At 29.4% G+C, this 13,775-nt stretch overlaps 1 protein-coding gene across 3 annotated transcripts in view; it reads left to right on the forward strand.

Moving 5' to 3' along the window:
* sbm (L-type amino acid transporter sobremesa) overlaps positions 1 to 13,775 on the forward strand; it is a 56,194-nt gene that overhangs the window by 28,630 nt on the left and 13,789 nt on the right. For 2 of the 3 annotated variants that reach the window (XM_076394519.1, XM_076394520.1), the window contains exon 2: positions 5,696 to 5,950. In XM_076394519.1, the coding sequence (XP_076250634.1) occupies positions 5,696 to 5,950 (255 nt within the window). Of the gene's footprint in view, positions 1 to 842; positions 985 to 5,695; positions 5,951 to 13,775 lie in introns of those variants that run through there. The other variant, XM_076394518.1, reaches the window with a different exon arrangement.

Genomic DNA, 13,775 nt, shown 5'->3' on the forward strand with positions numbered 1-13,775 from the left:
ACATTTTGTGTCAAAATAAATCCAGTGGAAAACCGTGTTAGTATATTATCTTTACTGATTACACTATTTTTTTAATATGATTTTAGTCTATTTTTTTCTAATTGTTTATTTTAATAATTTAATGAATTGATTTTTAAAAATTAGAAGATTATTTATTGAATGATTAGCTGGAATAAGTGCTAATTTGTTAATAAAAATATTGTTACAAATCCTGAACAGGTAAGGATCAACAGATATGGAATTCACTAAGGCTTAAAGCAATTTTTTAAGAAATATGAGAGTCCTGATTTGCTTTAAAGAATAAAGTGTGATTTGGTTTGTCCTCTAATATGTATTAATGTTATTCATGAGGCTATAAAAATGTGGGAATTTTTTTATATTATTATTTTGTATAAGTATTGTCTATATCTATTAATTATTTTCAGTAGTTTTCTTACAATACACAATTAAACACAATATCATATTTTTAAATTAATGTTAAACTATATTACTTCGATCAGAATGTGATAATGAACAGTTGAGGTAGGACTTGTTACCATTTTGACGTTATGTAGGTTATTACGAATGTTGCTACATGAAGCCGAACGTTGTCATGTTACAAAGTCACTTAGTACATGACACTGAACTTGGTCAATAAATCTCAATCATCTTTGGACTGAACCAAAACCACCTGACTCCGGCATTGAGAAACGCCGACGGCAACCTGACCCTAAACAAAATCATAAACAATGATATTAAAACTATTTCGGCCCACTTGTTTCGCATTCAGATAAAATCACCGGCCAACATCTATGCGGCCTGAATTTGGCTTATTGCCCAGACCTTAGACCGCTCGCCCCAAAACATCAAACGTTACCACGGGATGGCTCAAATGCGTGCCAGTGTCGGTAGTGAAAGGTAGAATGTTCGATGATATTAAAGACTTGTTTGATTGTGGGTTCTTTAACTGTAACCAGAAAACTCACAAGACTCCATATTCAACAGGTATATCTCGTTCAACTTCATAACCTTTTTCACGCCCTCTATTACATTTTCCAAATGGTGCCTTTTTGGTTCTCCATTATCACCTTGTAATAATACATATATTTATTTAAATATAAAATTGTTAATTGAATGAATTTATTTGTTGTAATAGTCTATTTGTGATGTTGTATCCAAAATATGATTCGTAAATCAAGTTAAGATGCGTGATAAATAGAACAAGAATGCTGGAGCTTTTGCATTCCCCAAAATCTATTTCTGCAATCAAGACGCCTTTTCATTTTTTTATCTATCTGATGATTACTTAATATTATTGTTGAATTTATTAATACGTCAAAATAGCTAGATAAGATAGAAAAAATATTGAACACTTAGCTACTGTGCTTTAAATACATTATTATATGACCTATTTATTTCCTACGCATTAACTTTTTAAATAAAAGCATCTTTCAATAGAGTAATTTAATGTCAAAACATTGTATTATTATCCTTAATGCGTTCTATATCTTATTGATTATTTGTTTGATGTTTATCTAAAGAAATCAATTACAGAAGGTAAAAAGTTGGGAAAATACATTTTTATCTTGAAATGGTTCATTCGTTAGGGTATTATTAATATTTTACAAAATTATCATAATTTAACGAATAACTTAATTAATGATATACACACAATATTAATATTGTGTATATAATATATCCTGCATAATCTTTCGCAAATAATAATGGAATCTCGTATTTAAAACCCACAAGCCCAAAATACACATTCAAGTTCATAAAACTGATTATTAGTATTCATAATCTATTATAAATAATCTAAGTATTGTGTATCATATTAAATCATATTACACAAAATATATACCTCTATATTCTATAAATGTACGAGGGTTAATACGACCGAATAAAACCGCCTTTATATGTAGCACAAAGAATTTTAACTAGGCCATAACTTTATTTTAACTAAGCAAAAGAACTGCTATGGATATATATATATATATATATATATATATATATATATATATATAATATCTAATATAAATTAACAGAAATCAAAGCACATTCTAAACAAACAATGTGTTATAACAAAATTGAAGATATGTTGAATATTGAACACCACCAAATGATTAATAAATTTGTTATTGGGGAAGAATATACTTTTGATGATATTTCTACATTTTATTTTTAATAAAATTGTTGCTGTATCTAATCATATCAGTAAAATACCTTCTTAAATATTCACTATTTAGCTGAAAACAAAATGACAGTTATAGAACAAACCTCCTTACTCACCAGATTGAGTAATATTTTTTATGCATTTTATAGCAATCTTAGCATTTCGCAATTTAAAATTTAAAATAATAAATAAAAAATTCTGAATATTTGTTTTAATATATCTATAATCTCAATAATGGTAATTCTTCAATACGATTCATTAAAAAATATCATCATTTGTGTTTAAACATAGTATTATTTATCCAGTTGTTAATTATACATTGTACATTGCAAGTAATTGGTTTATTCAAAGTCCATTTTTCGTTTTTTATCCGTTATTATGCTTTAATATTAATATAAAATCTTAAATAATGTTAATTTAAATACATTTCATTGATAAATATTAAATATATGTCTAATTAAATACCGAAAAAAGTAACTCGATTAAATTTTGACATTTAAAGTTCAATTTAATTGTTTTCAATACATCTTGAAGTAGAGAACTTGTCCTAACAAAATTGCTATTAATAAGAAGCTCCTACAGTTAGGTTTCTGTTGATACAAAGTTTATAAAGTTAAAGCTGGAGGAAGCTCATCGCTAGAAAGTTTGAGAAAGTAAACTAAACGAACTATCCACTTTTTTCTTTTGTAATTGACATACTTTTTAATTTAGTTGGCACAAGAAAAATATTTGGATATTTAGTTAGGTTAATATTACTTTGTGTTTGACGAAGTAATTATATTGTTAAATGAAACGTAATTAATTAGTAAGTTTCATTGTTTTATTAAATTTTATATGTAACAAATATGAAGTCAAGTATTCTATTATTTTGTAAATATATTATTTCGTTAACATTCAAAATATTCTATTATAGGATGGCATTTGTTAAATGTCTTCTCTATTTTTCACTAAAAATGTAAAAACCATCTAATTAAGTACTTGCAGCAATTGATGACGACAGTGGCAAATCTCTTTTAAAGCAATACTGTCTAAACAATAAATATCTATGTCTATTCTTTATATAAGTTTTACATTGCGGTGAAAAGACAAAGGTACCCAAATACTTAAGCAATATAAGCTTAGCAATATATTAAGCAATATAAGCAATAAGCACAAAGACGACTTAACAATCTACAATAGAGTCTATTTGATCTAACGAGGTGTAAATATGGGGTTACACTAAAACATTAAATTGACTTATAATTTATGGTTGAAATGTTTTACAATAGTATTCAAATCAAATGAACCCACGAAGATACCAAAACTTTTAAGATAAAGTATATTTTACCAGGAATCCATTAAGTTTAACCCAACCACATCAGCGGGTAAAAAGTCTTGATGCTAATATCAGCTTAGGTTAATTTATAGAAATGCAAATTAGCAGTAGTAATAAAATAATTTATAATTAGAGTTGTGCTAAGAATATCCAATTGAAAGTGTTACTGTTAAGTTTTACAGTATATTTTTATATAATTTTATCGTCATTGCATAGACCTATATATTATCCAGAGTATATAAATATATTCGCATACATCTCTGTCTTTTTATTTTATTCGCTACGAGTTGTTGGGAGTTATGAACTCTGAAACAGCGAAACCAGCGTCAATACGTCAAATTGATTTTATTTTCGCAATTTCTCCAATTTATATTTCAAAAATACTGTTTTTCCGTTACGTTTGTGTGTGTGAGAGACTGTTTTTTTTTCTGAATTCGAAATATTTTTATAAATACACGTGTCTTGGTCGTTATTTGTGATGTTTATTTAATAATAAGCTTGGTTAAATCCAGTAAAATATATGGTTGGCTTCTACATTTTTATATGATTAAGTAGATACATTGAGTTATTTTTAAATGATAAAATTTGATTGATGTTGACATTGAGAACCTAAAACGTTCCCGTAAAATATGCTCTCAATAATGAGATCAATATATTTACCACCCAAAGTTTCAATCTTCTTTTAAGCAATTTGCACTTTGTTAAACAACGCTTCTTTATATGAGATTACAATACATTTATACATGTATCGTTATTTTTAAGAGATCATTATCCAGATAATTTGATGAGTTAAAGGTCTGACGAATATGGCGGGTGTCATTTCTTACGCCCGCCTTTTTAAGTATTTTAAATTAGTTTATAAATACCTGTTATGTTTAACTAGCAATTTCGTTATTTTCTTTTAAATGTCATTAATACGAGTTCACCAATAATATGTTCAGATAATTTTAGTCATTCAACACTTACTGATTTGCAACTCAAAATAAATCACAATCTTGTCCTTTCATCAAATGCACAGCATTACCTTGAAGTAATATATATTTTATTTTGATTGTCATGAATCTGCTGTACTCGGATATATCTTTAAAAAATGTTTGCTTAAGATTCTTGTAATATATTAATTTTAAATAATGGGATAAAAAACCGTTTCTATTCTTTTTTTAACAACATTTTGAAAATAATTCTTCGACGTTTAATACTTTTCTTATTCGATTCATGTGATATCCAGTATAATTGTCTTCAGATTACTTCCATCATATGTGTATGTTGAGAAACATATTGTTAAGTACATAAGCCAAACATAATTTGTGGAGTATTGTGTGTCTCTAGTATTTTTCTGTATGTTTTAAAAACAGTGAAATATTTCTTCGGTTTTTTTTCTTGTGATAAAATAATGCAATTCTATGAAATAAATACTCATTTCTTAAGTCTTAATATTTTTGACCGTATTATAAGTTCTAATTTATTAAGTTTAATAAGTCATTATTATTAATTATGCTCCTTAATTATCTATTAGTTTCTAATTACACAAATAAAACTTCGTCACAAAGAAATGCCTCTGTTAATGACATTAAACAGATTGAAATTATCAAGTAACATACCGTACCCATGGAATTGCATGGCATTTAATATTAAGACACTGTTCAATAAGTTCGCAAATGGAATGGGATTGAAAAGCAGATTAATCGTTACAAAAATGATTTTACTTTCAGTCTAAGTTCCTTTTGCATAACTAAGGTATAACTTCCAGTATCAATATATTTTCAACAATCATCCAATTTATAGTTTTCATCCCTATAGTTTCCAGCAAGTCACTGTTTTATTACCTCTTTTTTTAATGAAAAACACTTGATACGTAATTGAATTTGTTGATATGCAAGAAAAGTTAGAAGTCAAAGGGGTTATATCTGGGGAATAAGTTCGATGTTGAATTTGCAATTTAATTAATTGATTTTAGCGATGCTTTTTCGATTTTTTGTGAGCAGCCGCATAATATCGTTAGAAAATTATTTCCTGTCGATGGTGAGCTCGAAATACACTCTGTTGCTCCTTGAATATCATCACGATCTTTTGATACTTATACACAGCTTGTAGCGTCTTTAATATCTTGAAATCATATTCTATTTAAATGGTCAAATTTTGGTTATGTTGTTATAATTTGATATTGTTATGTTATAAAAGATGAAAGTGTTTCTGCGAACTTAATTGATTTGTTTATTTATTTGCAGGAAATAATAATGGATGCAACGTACTTAAAGAGAGCGGCATACAGTGGCGCGGCAGTAGGGGTGGCTCAACTGCAAACGGCCTCAATGGCATCGGATACGGCCTCGATCAAAGAAACGGTTCAGGTTGCCAGGAGGGGACCGGAGCAGGGCCAGACGAGCTGGAGGGACCCGGCCCAACTGAGAATGACCCTATTCACCTCAAGAGACGGGTGGGACTCGTCAGTGGGGTGGCTTTAATTGTTGGAACAATGATCGGTGAGTTGTATTTGTTTTAATGAGCAACTTCTTTTTTTTAAGGGAAACCCCGTTAACCTAATAGCTTAATCTACACTGTGATTATTTACCTGTAACAGTAAAGTACCAGATTTGTGTTGATTAAGAATTAATCTAACTGTTAGTTTAACATTAAAGTAACTATGAGATTATTTTTTATATTTTAATGTCTGTGATTGGCAAGTTGTCTCCTAGGTCTATATAAATTACTGTTTTTAAGAAAAACAATGTGGCAAATGTATATAATTAAGTACAATTGATAAATTTGGCGTGGGAGCAACCAGAAAGTTCACCTACCATATCATCACAATATATTGTATATAATATTCTATATACGAGAGAAGAATCATAATATATTGTATAAGAGTTTACATTCTAATAGGTCAATTAAAAAGTCTCTAGCCTACCATAGTAAAACATTTTTTTGGCAAAATAATTTTTTTTTCAACACAATTCCCTTCAAGGGTGATACACTGTTTATAGCGACCCTCCAACTTTTCGATATTATTTTTGTAGTACGATTTGTTCTTTGCTTCAAAATAGGCCTCAGTTTCGGCGATCACCTCTCCATTCGACAAAATTTTAAAGGTAGTGTAACGAAAATTATTCCATGCGCATGTCAAAATACAGATGCTATAACCTTTCCAACCGACTGTTGCGTTTTCCCATGCTTTGGAGCGGGTTCATCGTGTGCAGTCTACTCGGAAGAATGTTAATTGGACTTCGGAGTGAAATTATGGTGCCATGTTTCACCCATTGTCACATATTGACGCAAAAAATCAGGTTTATTACGCTTGATCATCTTCAAACACTGCTCCGAATCACCAATTCGTCGTTGTTTTTGGCCAAAAGTGAGCACGCGCGGCACCCACCTTGCACAGAGCTTTCTCACACTCAAATATTCGTGAATGATATGATGTACACGTTCAGTCGATATCTTTAGAGTGTCTGCTCTTTCATTCAAATTCAATTTACGGTGATTCAAAATCATTTTGTGGATTTCATTAATGTTTTTGTCGGTAGCAACCTCTTTTGGGCGTCCACTACGTTCACCGTCTTCAGTACTCATTTCACCATGTCTAAACTTAGCATACCAATCCTTGATGGTTGATTTTCCTGGGGCAATGTCCAAACACTCGGAATCAAGACAAGTTTTTGCTTCAATGGTATTTTGTCCATTCAAAACGCAATATTTTATCAATACGCGAAATTCCTTTTATCCATTTTTTTTACGATAACAAAAGTTGCTTCACTCAAAATGCTATAATTTACAAACTAATACTCCTACAGCTGTCAAATTTATACACGCATCTTTTGAGGGTTAGAGCTAATTAAAAAAACATGGATTTAATTCCGGTAGCGCCATTTATGTGCCAGGTTGGGGACTTTTCAACTGACCTGTTAGAAATGAGATTGATCTAATCTTTCCCCTCAGATCAAAATAGTAATAAACCAACATGCAAGCTTCTATGTGATACAATCATTTAAAAATTTACAGAAAATATTTTGAATTAACTATTTAATAAGACGTTCTGCAGTCCTCGGAAGAAAAGAGACCAAGTCTGATCACTATATCGTCTGCGGGAAAACTTCCAAGATCTCCCAAGTTTAAGAGGGTTTTCTGAGTTACGGGAGTAACGCGATGTCTTAGACCCAGTAAGCAGCATTTTCTGTTCAATTTGTTCATTTATTAGGTGGTAGTATTCTACGATTATGTTTTATAAGATACACAGAAGAATATTAAGTAGATGACCTGTTTTGATGATGACGTAGTCGGTAGCGCGAATTCTGCCACGGCCACTTTATGTTTAGAATTCTTGTAAAAATATATGTTTTTCCGTCACCAGTTACATTTGTTCAGCGAAGACCCTTTTTTGTTTCTGGGTAATCAATAAAAGTCGTAGGGTCTATAAGAAATTTTTTAATTTATTTAAGAACGAAAACCTTAATTCTAACACTTCATTAATTACAACTCACAGACAGCTATAGATTCACTGTTTATTCTTAACAAACAAGAAGGTTTCTAAGTTCTTTCTAAGTTCAAAAGTTGACTTTTGAAGTGATTCAAGTTTTTCAATGTTTCCTATATGGCGCAAATGCTGAGCTGCATGCGTTGCCTCTGCTAAGCTGTCCAAAGCGAGACATGAAAGTCTGTATCAATAATTCCACGTTTTATAAGACACAATGACGAGAAAATGTATACTACAACTTTGTGTTTGAATAGGAAGTAATGCTGGGTGTACTGTTTCGCAATATATTTCTAATTTTAAATATAATTTAAATTAATCTAATTGGATTCAGGTTTAATTTTTATGTTATTTATTTCGATTTAATTTATTTGTATCAATTTAAAGCATCTTTAGTTTTATGCTATGGTCTTGATGTTATAATACTACTTCTACTTTCATACTACTTCTTCCATCTTGGAAGGATTTATTCATCTAATGGCTTTCCTCTCATAGTGTTGATGTTGATTTAACTTAAAATTTTTTCCAACCTAAACAAATCTTTGAGCGAATTTGAAATTTAATTGTTTTGGTTTTTTGATACAGCCTTTTAGCTTTCTAAGTTCGTTTTTAGGAATAATTAGTCTTTTTATTGGGTCTAATAATATTTTTATTTTCATTAATTGTATAATTGGGACAAGTACCCTGTACCAGTTTATCATAAAAGATTCTTGTTAATTTTGCATTTCTTGATATACCGGAAACATATTTTGGCTTCGTTATATGCATTCACTTTATTATAAAGTCAGTTTTACTTATATTTAAACCACAACCGCAATCATTTTGCTGATAACTAATGATACACTCCTAATATTCGTATTTCCCCAATATTTGGCTTTTATTGCCGTTAAATATATATTGTTTTTATTAATACTATTACTTTACATATTATAAGTTAACTAATTTAATATGTTTTCATTCTGATTTTGTGTAATAAACCATATGTTAATATTTACGATGCTTAAAAACAACTGTAGTCTATTCAAAGTTTATTTGTATATGCGTCATCGAAATTTCTGACGACAAAACGTCGCAATGTTGCTGAATTAACTCTGAGTTTTAGTTCAGTTTGGCTTTGATATACAACCAAATTCTAATCTAAATATAATAATTAAACAAATATACCGTAATCAAATATAATTTATTTTCACATTAAAATTCAACTAATGCATATATTATTGAAGGTCTTAAAAGTACAATTAAGAACACAGCTATAATAGTTTGTAGGTTAGAGCTGCTTTATTATATTTATACTTAACTCTTTTCCACACTACGCATAAGGTAGAGTTCTAGGCACATATTTTTAAGTAGTGGGTATCCCCTGGTGGCCTAACCCACCTAATTAACAATTATATATCAAAATAATGTATTTTATTTTCATTCGAGATCATATTTACCTTTTATGTTTAGTTCTTGTTTCCTGATATGGTGTGTTTACTTGTCAGTCATCTTGATATCATTGTATTTTTTATTTCTTCTGCTTCTTCTTCTATAACCTCAGTACACCATTCTTGATAAAATTAATCACTGAATTCTGCCTAATGTATCAGACATTCTAACCTAATGCTCATGTTTAATTCTGAACAATTACAATCATATCTGTGCACACAAATCATTCACGCCCTACAATATCATTTTCTGCAGTTATAGTCTATTAACTATGTGCATACCTTTAGTTGTTTTCACTCTCATCACTCTGTCTCGGGAATTTCCAGCATTCTTCCAAGCATTATCTCATATCCTGAAAGTTTCCTTTAGTCACTTTTCGATTCACTGTCCAAGTCAATCACTAAACTGTTACTGAGTTCATCCAAAGCGAAGGTGTTATGGTTGACAATGCTTCCTCCCATATCAGCTCGATTGGATTGAATATACAGTGATAGGGAAGAAGTCGTAATATTATGTGACCTATTATTCAGCCATCTGATCTGCTGTATATCTTTTTTCGGGTTTATTTCTAAAAAAAGTAAATTGCAAAAAAACGCATTAAAGAATAGTTCAGTTTTTAGCACAGTCTCTTCAAAACTTAATTTATGTTTTGAAAGTCATTCCTTCATTACAGCCTTTGTTGATGTTACTGTTGGGATTTTTTCCACCAATGTATTATGATATGGTGTTTTGTCCATAATAATAACTGATGGTTTCTCCAGGTTTTTAACAATTGATTTTAAAATCATAACAAATATATGTTATGGTTCATTTCTCCATGGTAGTCGCCCTTGGATTTGGAGGAAAACACTAATTCTGCACCAGGAATAAAACCATTATTGCATACCTGCATGAATCTGCATTTAATTCTGCAATATTCTTTCTATTCTGTAATTCTTATTCTTATTATTACTCATATCTTATTATTCTGCAATTTATATTCTGCAATTACGTATTCCAATATCTGCAATTAATTATTAGTAAATATTATGATCAACAAATTCCAATCAAATGCTATTGTAGCTTTTACCTTTTTCTATCAAAATCTTACATCACTCAAAAAGCTGCATGTCCTTAACACTTTTATGTATACTTTGCAGGCTAACAATTTTCTCTGAAATAATTTAATTAAATTATGTTTATATCGATAAAATAGTTTGTATACTCATTGTTCTTATATATTTCGCATATTTAATCTCGAATAGAGCCAATATCAAGATGGTCAAAATTTGTCATCCATTTCGTATGTAGACGGGTTTTATTAGTTGCGATATTATTCACAGTACCCATACTAATATTCAGCACAGCATCAACACGCTAAAAAACATTATCAATAATATTACAGCAACTTATAATAAGCTATATCATCAATAATTACCTCTCTAACGGAATTTAGAGGCAGGGGGCCTTTATTATCTCGTTCCTTTTCGAAATAACTTATTAAAGCCGCAATCAATTTGTGACCCTGAATATCTATTCTTTTTATCATTTTCAAACAAAGTGATACATCATACGTCTGACAACCGGACGACTTTGACAGGCTCATTCGTTTACGTGTTCGAACTAATCAGACAGCATTGCGTCTCTTTTTAACAAGAATAAAATGAGAAGGAAAATATTATTATATCATTAAACATATTGATGACGCATATACAAATACATTGTGAATAGACTATATTTGTATTTTATATAAATCTTTATTCTTTTTTATAAGGTATTCAAAACAAGTACGATATCATCCTTCAGTTTCTCAAAATGTCATTATTGTTTGAAATATTTCAAATTAAATTCAGACTAGCTTCTTTATGGTTCGTTTTATAATAAAAGGTATAATGTAAAGGTATCCAGTGTAATTTGAAGTTTTACCATAAGTTTGATAGCCATTCTGATTAGTACATAATATCAGAAAGAATATGGGACACATTTTTCATATTTAAACTTAATACTATTTGCTACAATCAACAACAAATTCATTTGAACCACTTATAAGAATGGTTTATATAACACAAGACACGGATAAATGATAACTTCTCATTTTATAGTATATATTTATTAAACTGAGATTTTGATGGTGAGTCTGTCCCTAGTACTACTAATATGGAATCAACACTCATAGAAGTTTTACTATAACCTTTGAATTGTACTATTAATATTTTCCATTTTTTGTCATTCCCGGTAATATAGTATAATGAGACAATAATATAGTATAATGACAAGGTCATAATATTTAATAAACAGAAGAACTGTTGAATTGAAATAATATATCTTTCATACTTCTTTTCTACTACTGTTCTTAAGATTTGTTCAACCATGGAAGACATAACTCGTTACTGTAACATTTTGTAACAGTGGATATTCCTTTTTGGTTGCATTATTTATAACGGGACTAAATTAAAATTTATTTCGGATTGTCATCGTAGATGTACTTTTCATTGCCAGTGACAATACGCTACAAAATGTTTGTCAATTCATATGTTAGCTATTTGTCTTCCTTTTGGATCTTTACCAAGACATGCAAATATTTAAACTATTGATTCACCGACTTTTATCTTGTTCGTAAGGTTTTTAGACGTTTAAGCTGGGCTGATGTATAATAATACTTTTAATTTGTTATGCTCAACGTCTTTGGCTGTCTAAGGCATTCCTTGTCATTGACATTAAAATATCAATATTTAAAATATTGAACCTAAGAGCTTCGGTATATATATTTTTTATTAATACATTGTTACTAATCATGTCTGACTAACATACAATTTGGTTTTACAATAACATAAAAACTAGGAAATCTCATCAGTCTTTACTTAGCATTTATAGTAATAATGTTCATGTATTAATTAACACTGCTGTTTTCTCTGTTAAATACACTTCACTGAATTATTTGATTGTTTTGAGTATGTATCCCGCTCGATAGTTATCCAAGAGTTTTAGTAACTCGGTATTAACATGAAAGTGAAGTATATCCCATGTCTTTTGTAATTATTTTGATTTTTTGGGCGACAGTTATTATCTGAAGGTTTCAGTGTAAGCAAATATTCTTATAGGATCTGAGTGCATCTAAAACACCTCTTAGAATATTGTTATGAATAATTTGAACTTTATTTATATTACTTTTTGTAGAATTTTTCTATAAGTAGATTCCATAGGTCTCAGTTTCCAGAATTTGTTCCAGGTTCCAGGTTTTAGTATGTCTTTTCATATTTCATATCCAGTTCTTTTTTTTAATATGATCTTGGATACAATGGCAAAATAACACCCTAATCCTGATCAGTATTTCAGGTATTTCTATAATCCACAGATGGAGGATTCATGGTAGAAAAACTAATTTGGACGATCCACCTTTTGTGTAGCAAGTAACAAATAAAATATTAATAATGTCGTGTTAAATATTACTCAGGGCAGGGAAATATTAAATCTATTGAATTTAACTATATAGGTCATCGTTAAACCTTATATTAAAAGTATATAACGAAAATATAGTGAAATAATAATGATAATTATGTTTCAAAAATGTTTTGTGGCGAAAAATTGGTTACCATCCGAGAGAATGTTAATTCCCCATAGAACAAAACTATATTTTTTTGAGTAGTCTACTCGCAGTGGCCCACTTTTCTGAGTACTTTTTTAAAAAGGTATGGATGGAAAAAACTTGGATGTTGCTCAGCGTTTGGCATCGATCGAAACATGTTACAATCAGAAGGGACAAAGTCTGTTAATATATTATTTAGTCACGTTTATTATTTTATATTATGCAACGATTAATTTTTAAGTGTGAGTTAGACGCTATCTCCCATTATTATATTGGTCATTTTGACCTTCCATCATATTTCAAATCGCAATCGTAATTAATTTTCTCAATCATTTTTTGTTAACAGTATTGTACATGTTCACTACATGTTACCAACAGAACTTTATGACTTTTTACGCAACTTTTTTCACATCTTATATAAACCTATCTATTATGAATCCGTTAAAATTACTATTATGATTTTAACATAACGCTAGAAATATACTTTACTCTGTCATTGTAACAAATTTATAAAATATTTATAAATAAAACTTTTTACTGCTCTTTTGTAATATAGAAATAATACATCGAACTCTTAAATATCAACACGTTATATGAGTTTTTTGTATAGCACAATAAAAATCAGGTAGAGCAAAATAATATTGATACACCCAAAAAACATATTGTTTAGTTGTGTCATGCCAAAAATGCTATTTTTATATATAGTGATGCAACTTGCATTTAGCAGACATTAAAATTGGTTCCAGTTGAATAACATTCCAAGTAAAATAATAAAATCTAACAGACTGTATCACGAACGGCTAATATTTGATTGTATTTCCGAATTATAAAACATTTATTGATTATA

The sequence above is a fragment of the Rhynchophorus ferrugineus genome, unplaced genomic scaffold (assembly GCF_030347505.1).
Source record: "Rhynchophorus ferrugineus isolate W39M unplaced genomic scaffold, kcgeb_rfMv2 rfM2, whole genome shotgun sequence".
Taxonomy (NCBI): Eukaryota; Metazoa; Arthropoda; class Insecta; order Coleoptera; family Curculionidae; genus Rhynchophorus; species Rhynchophorus ferrugineus.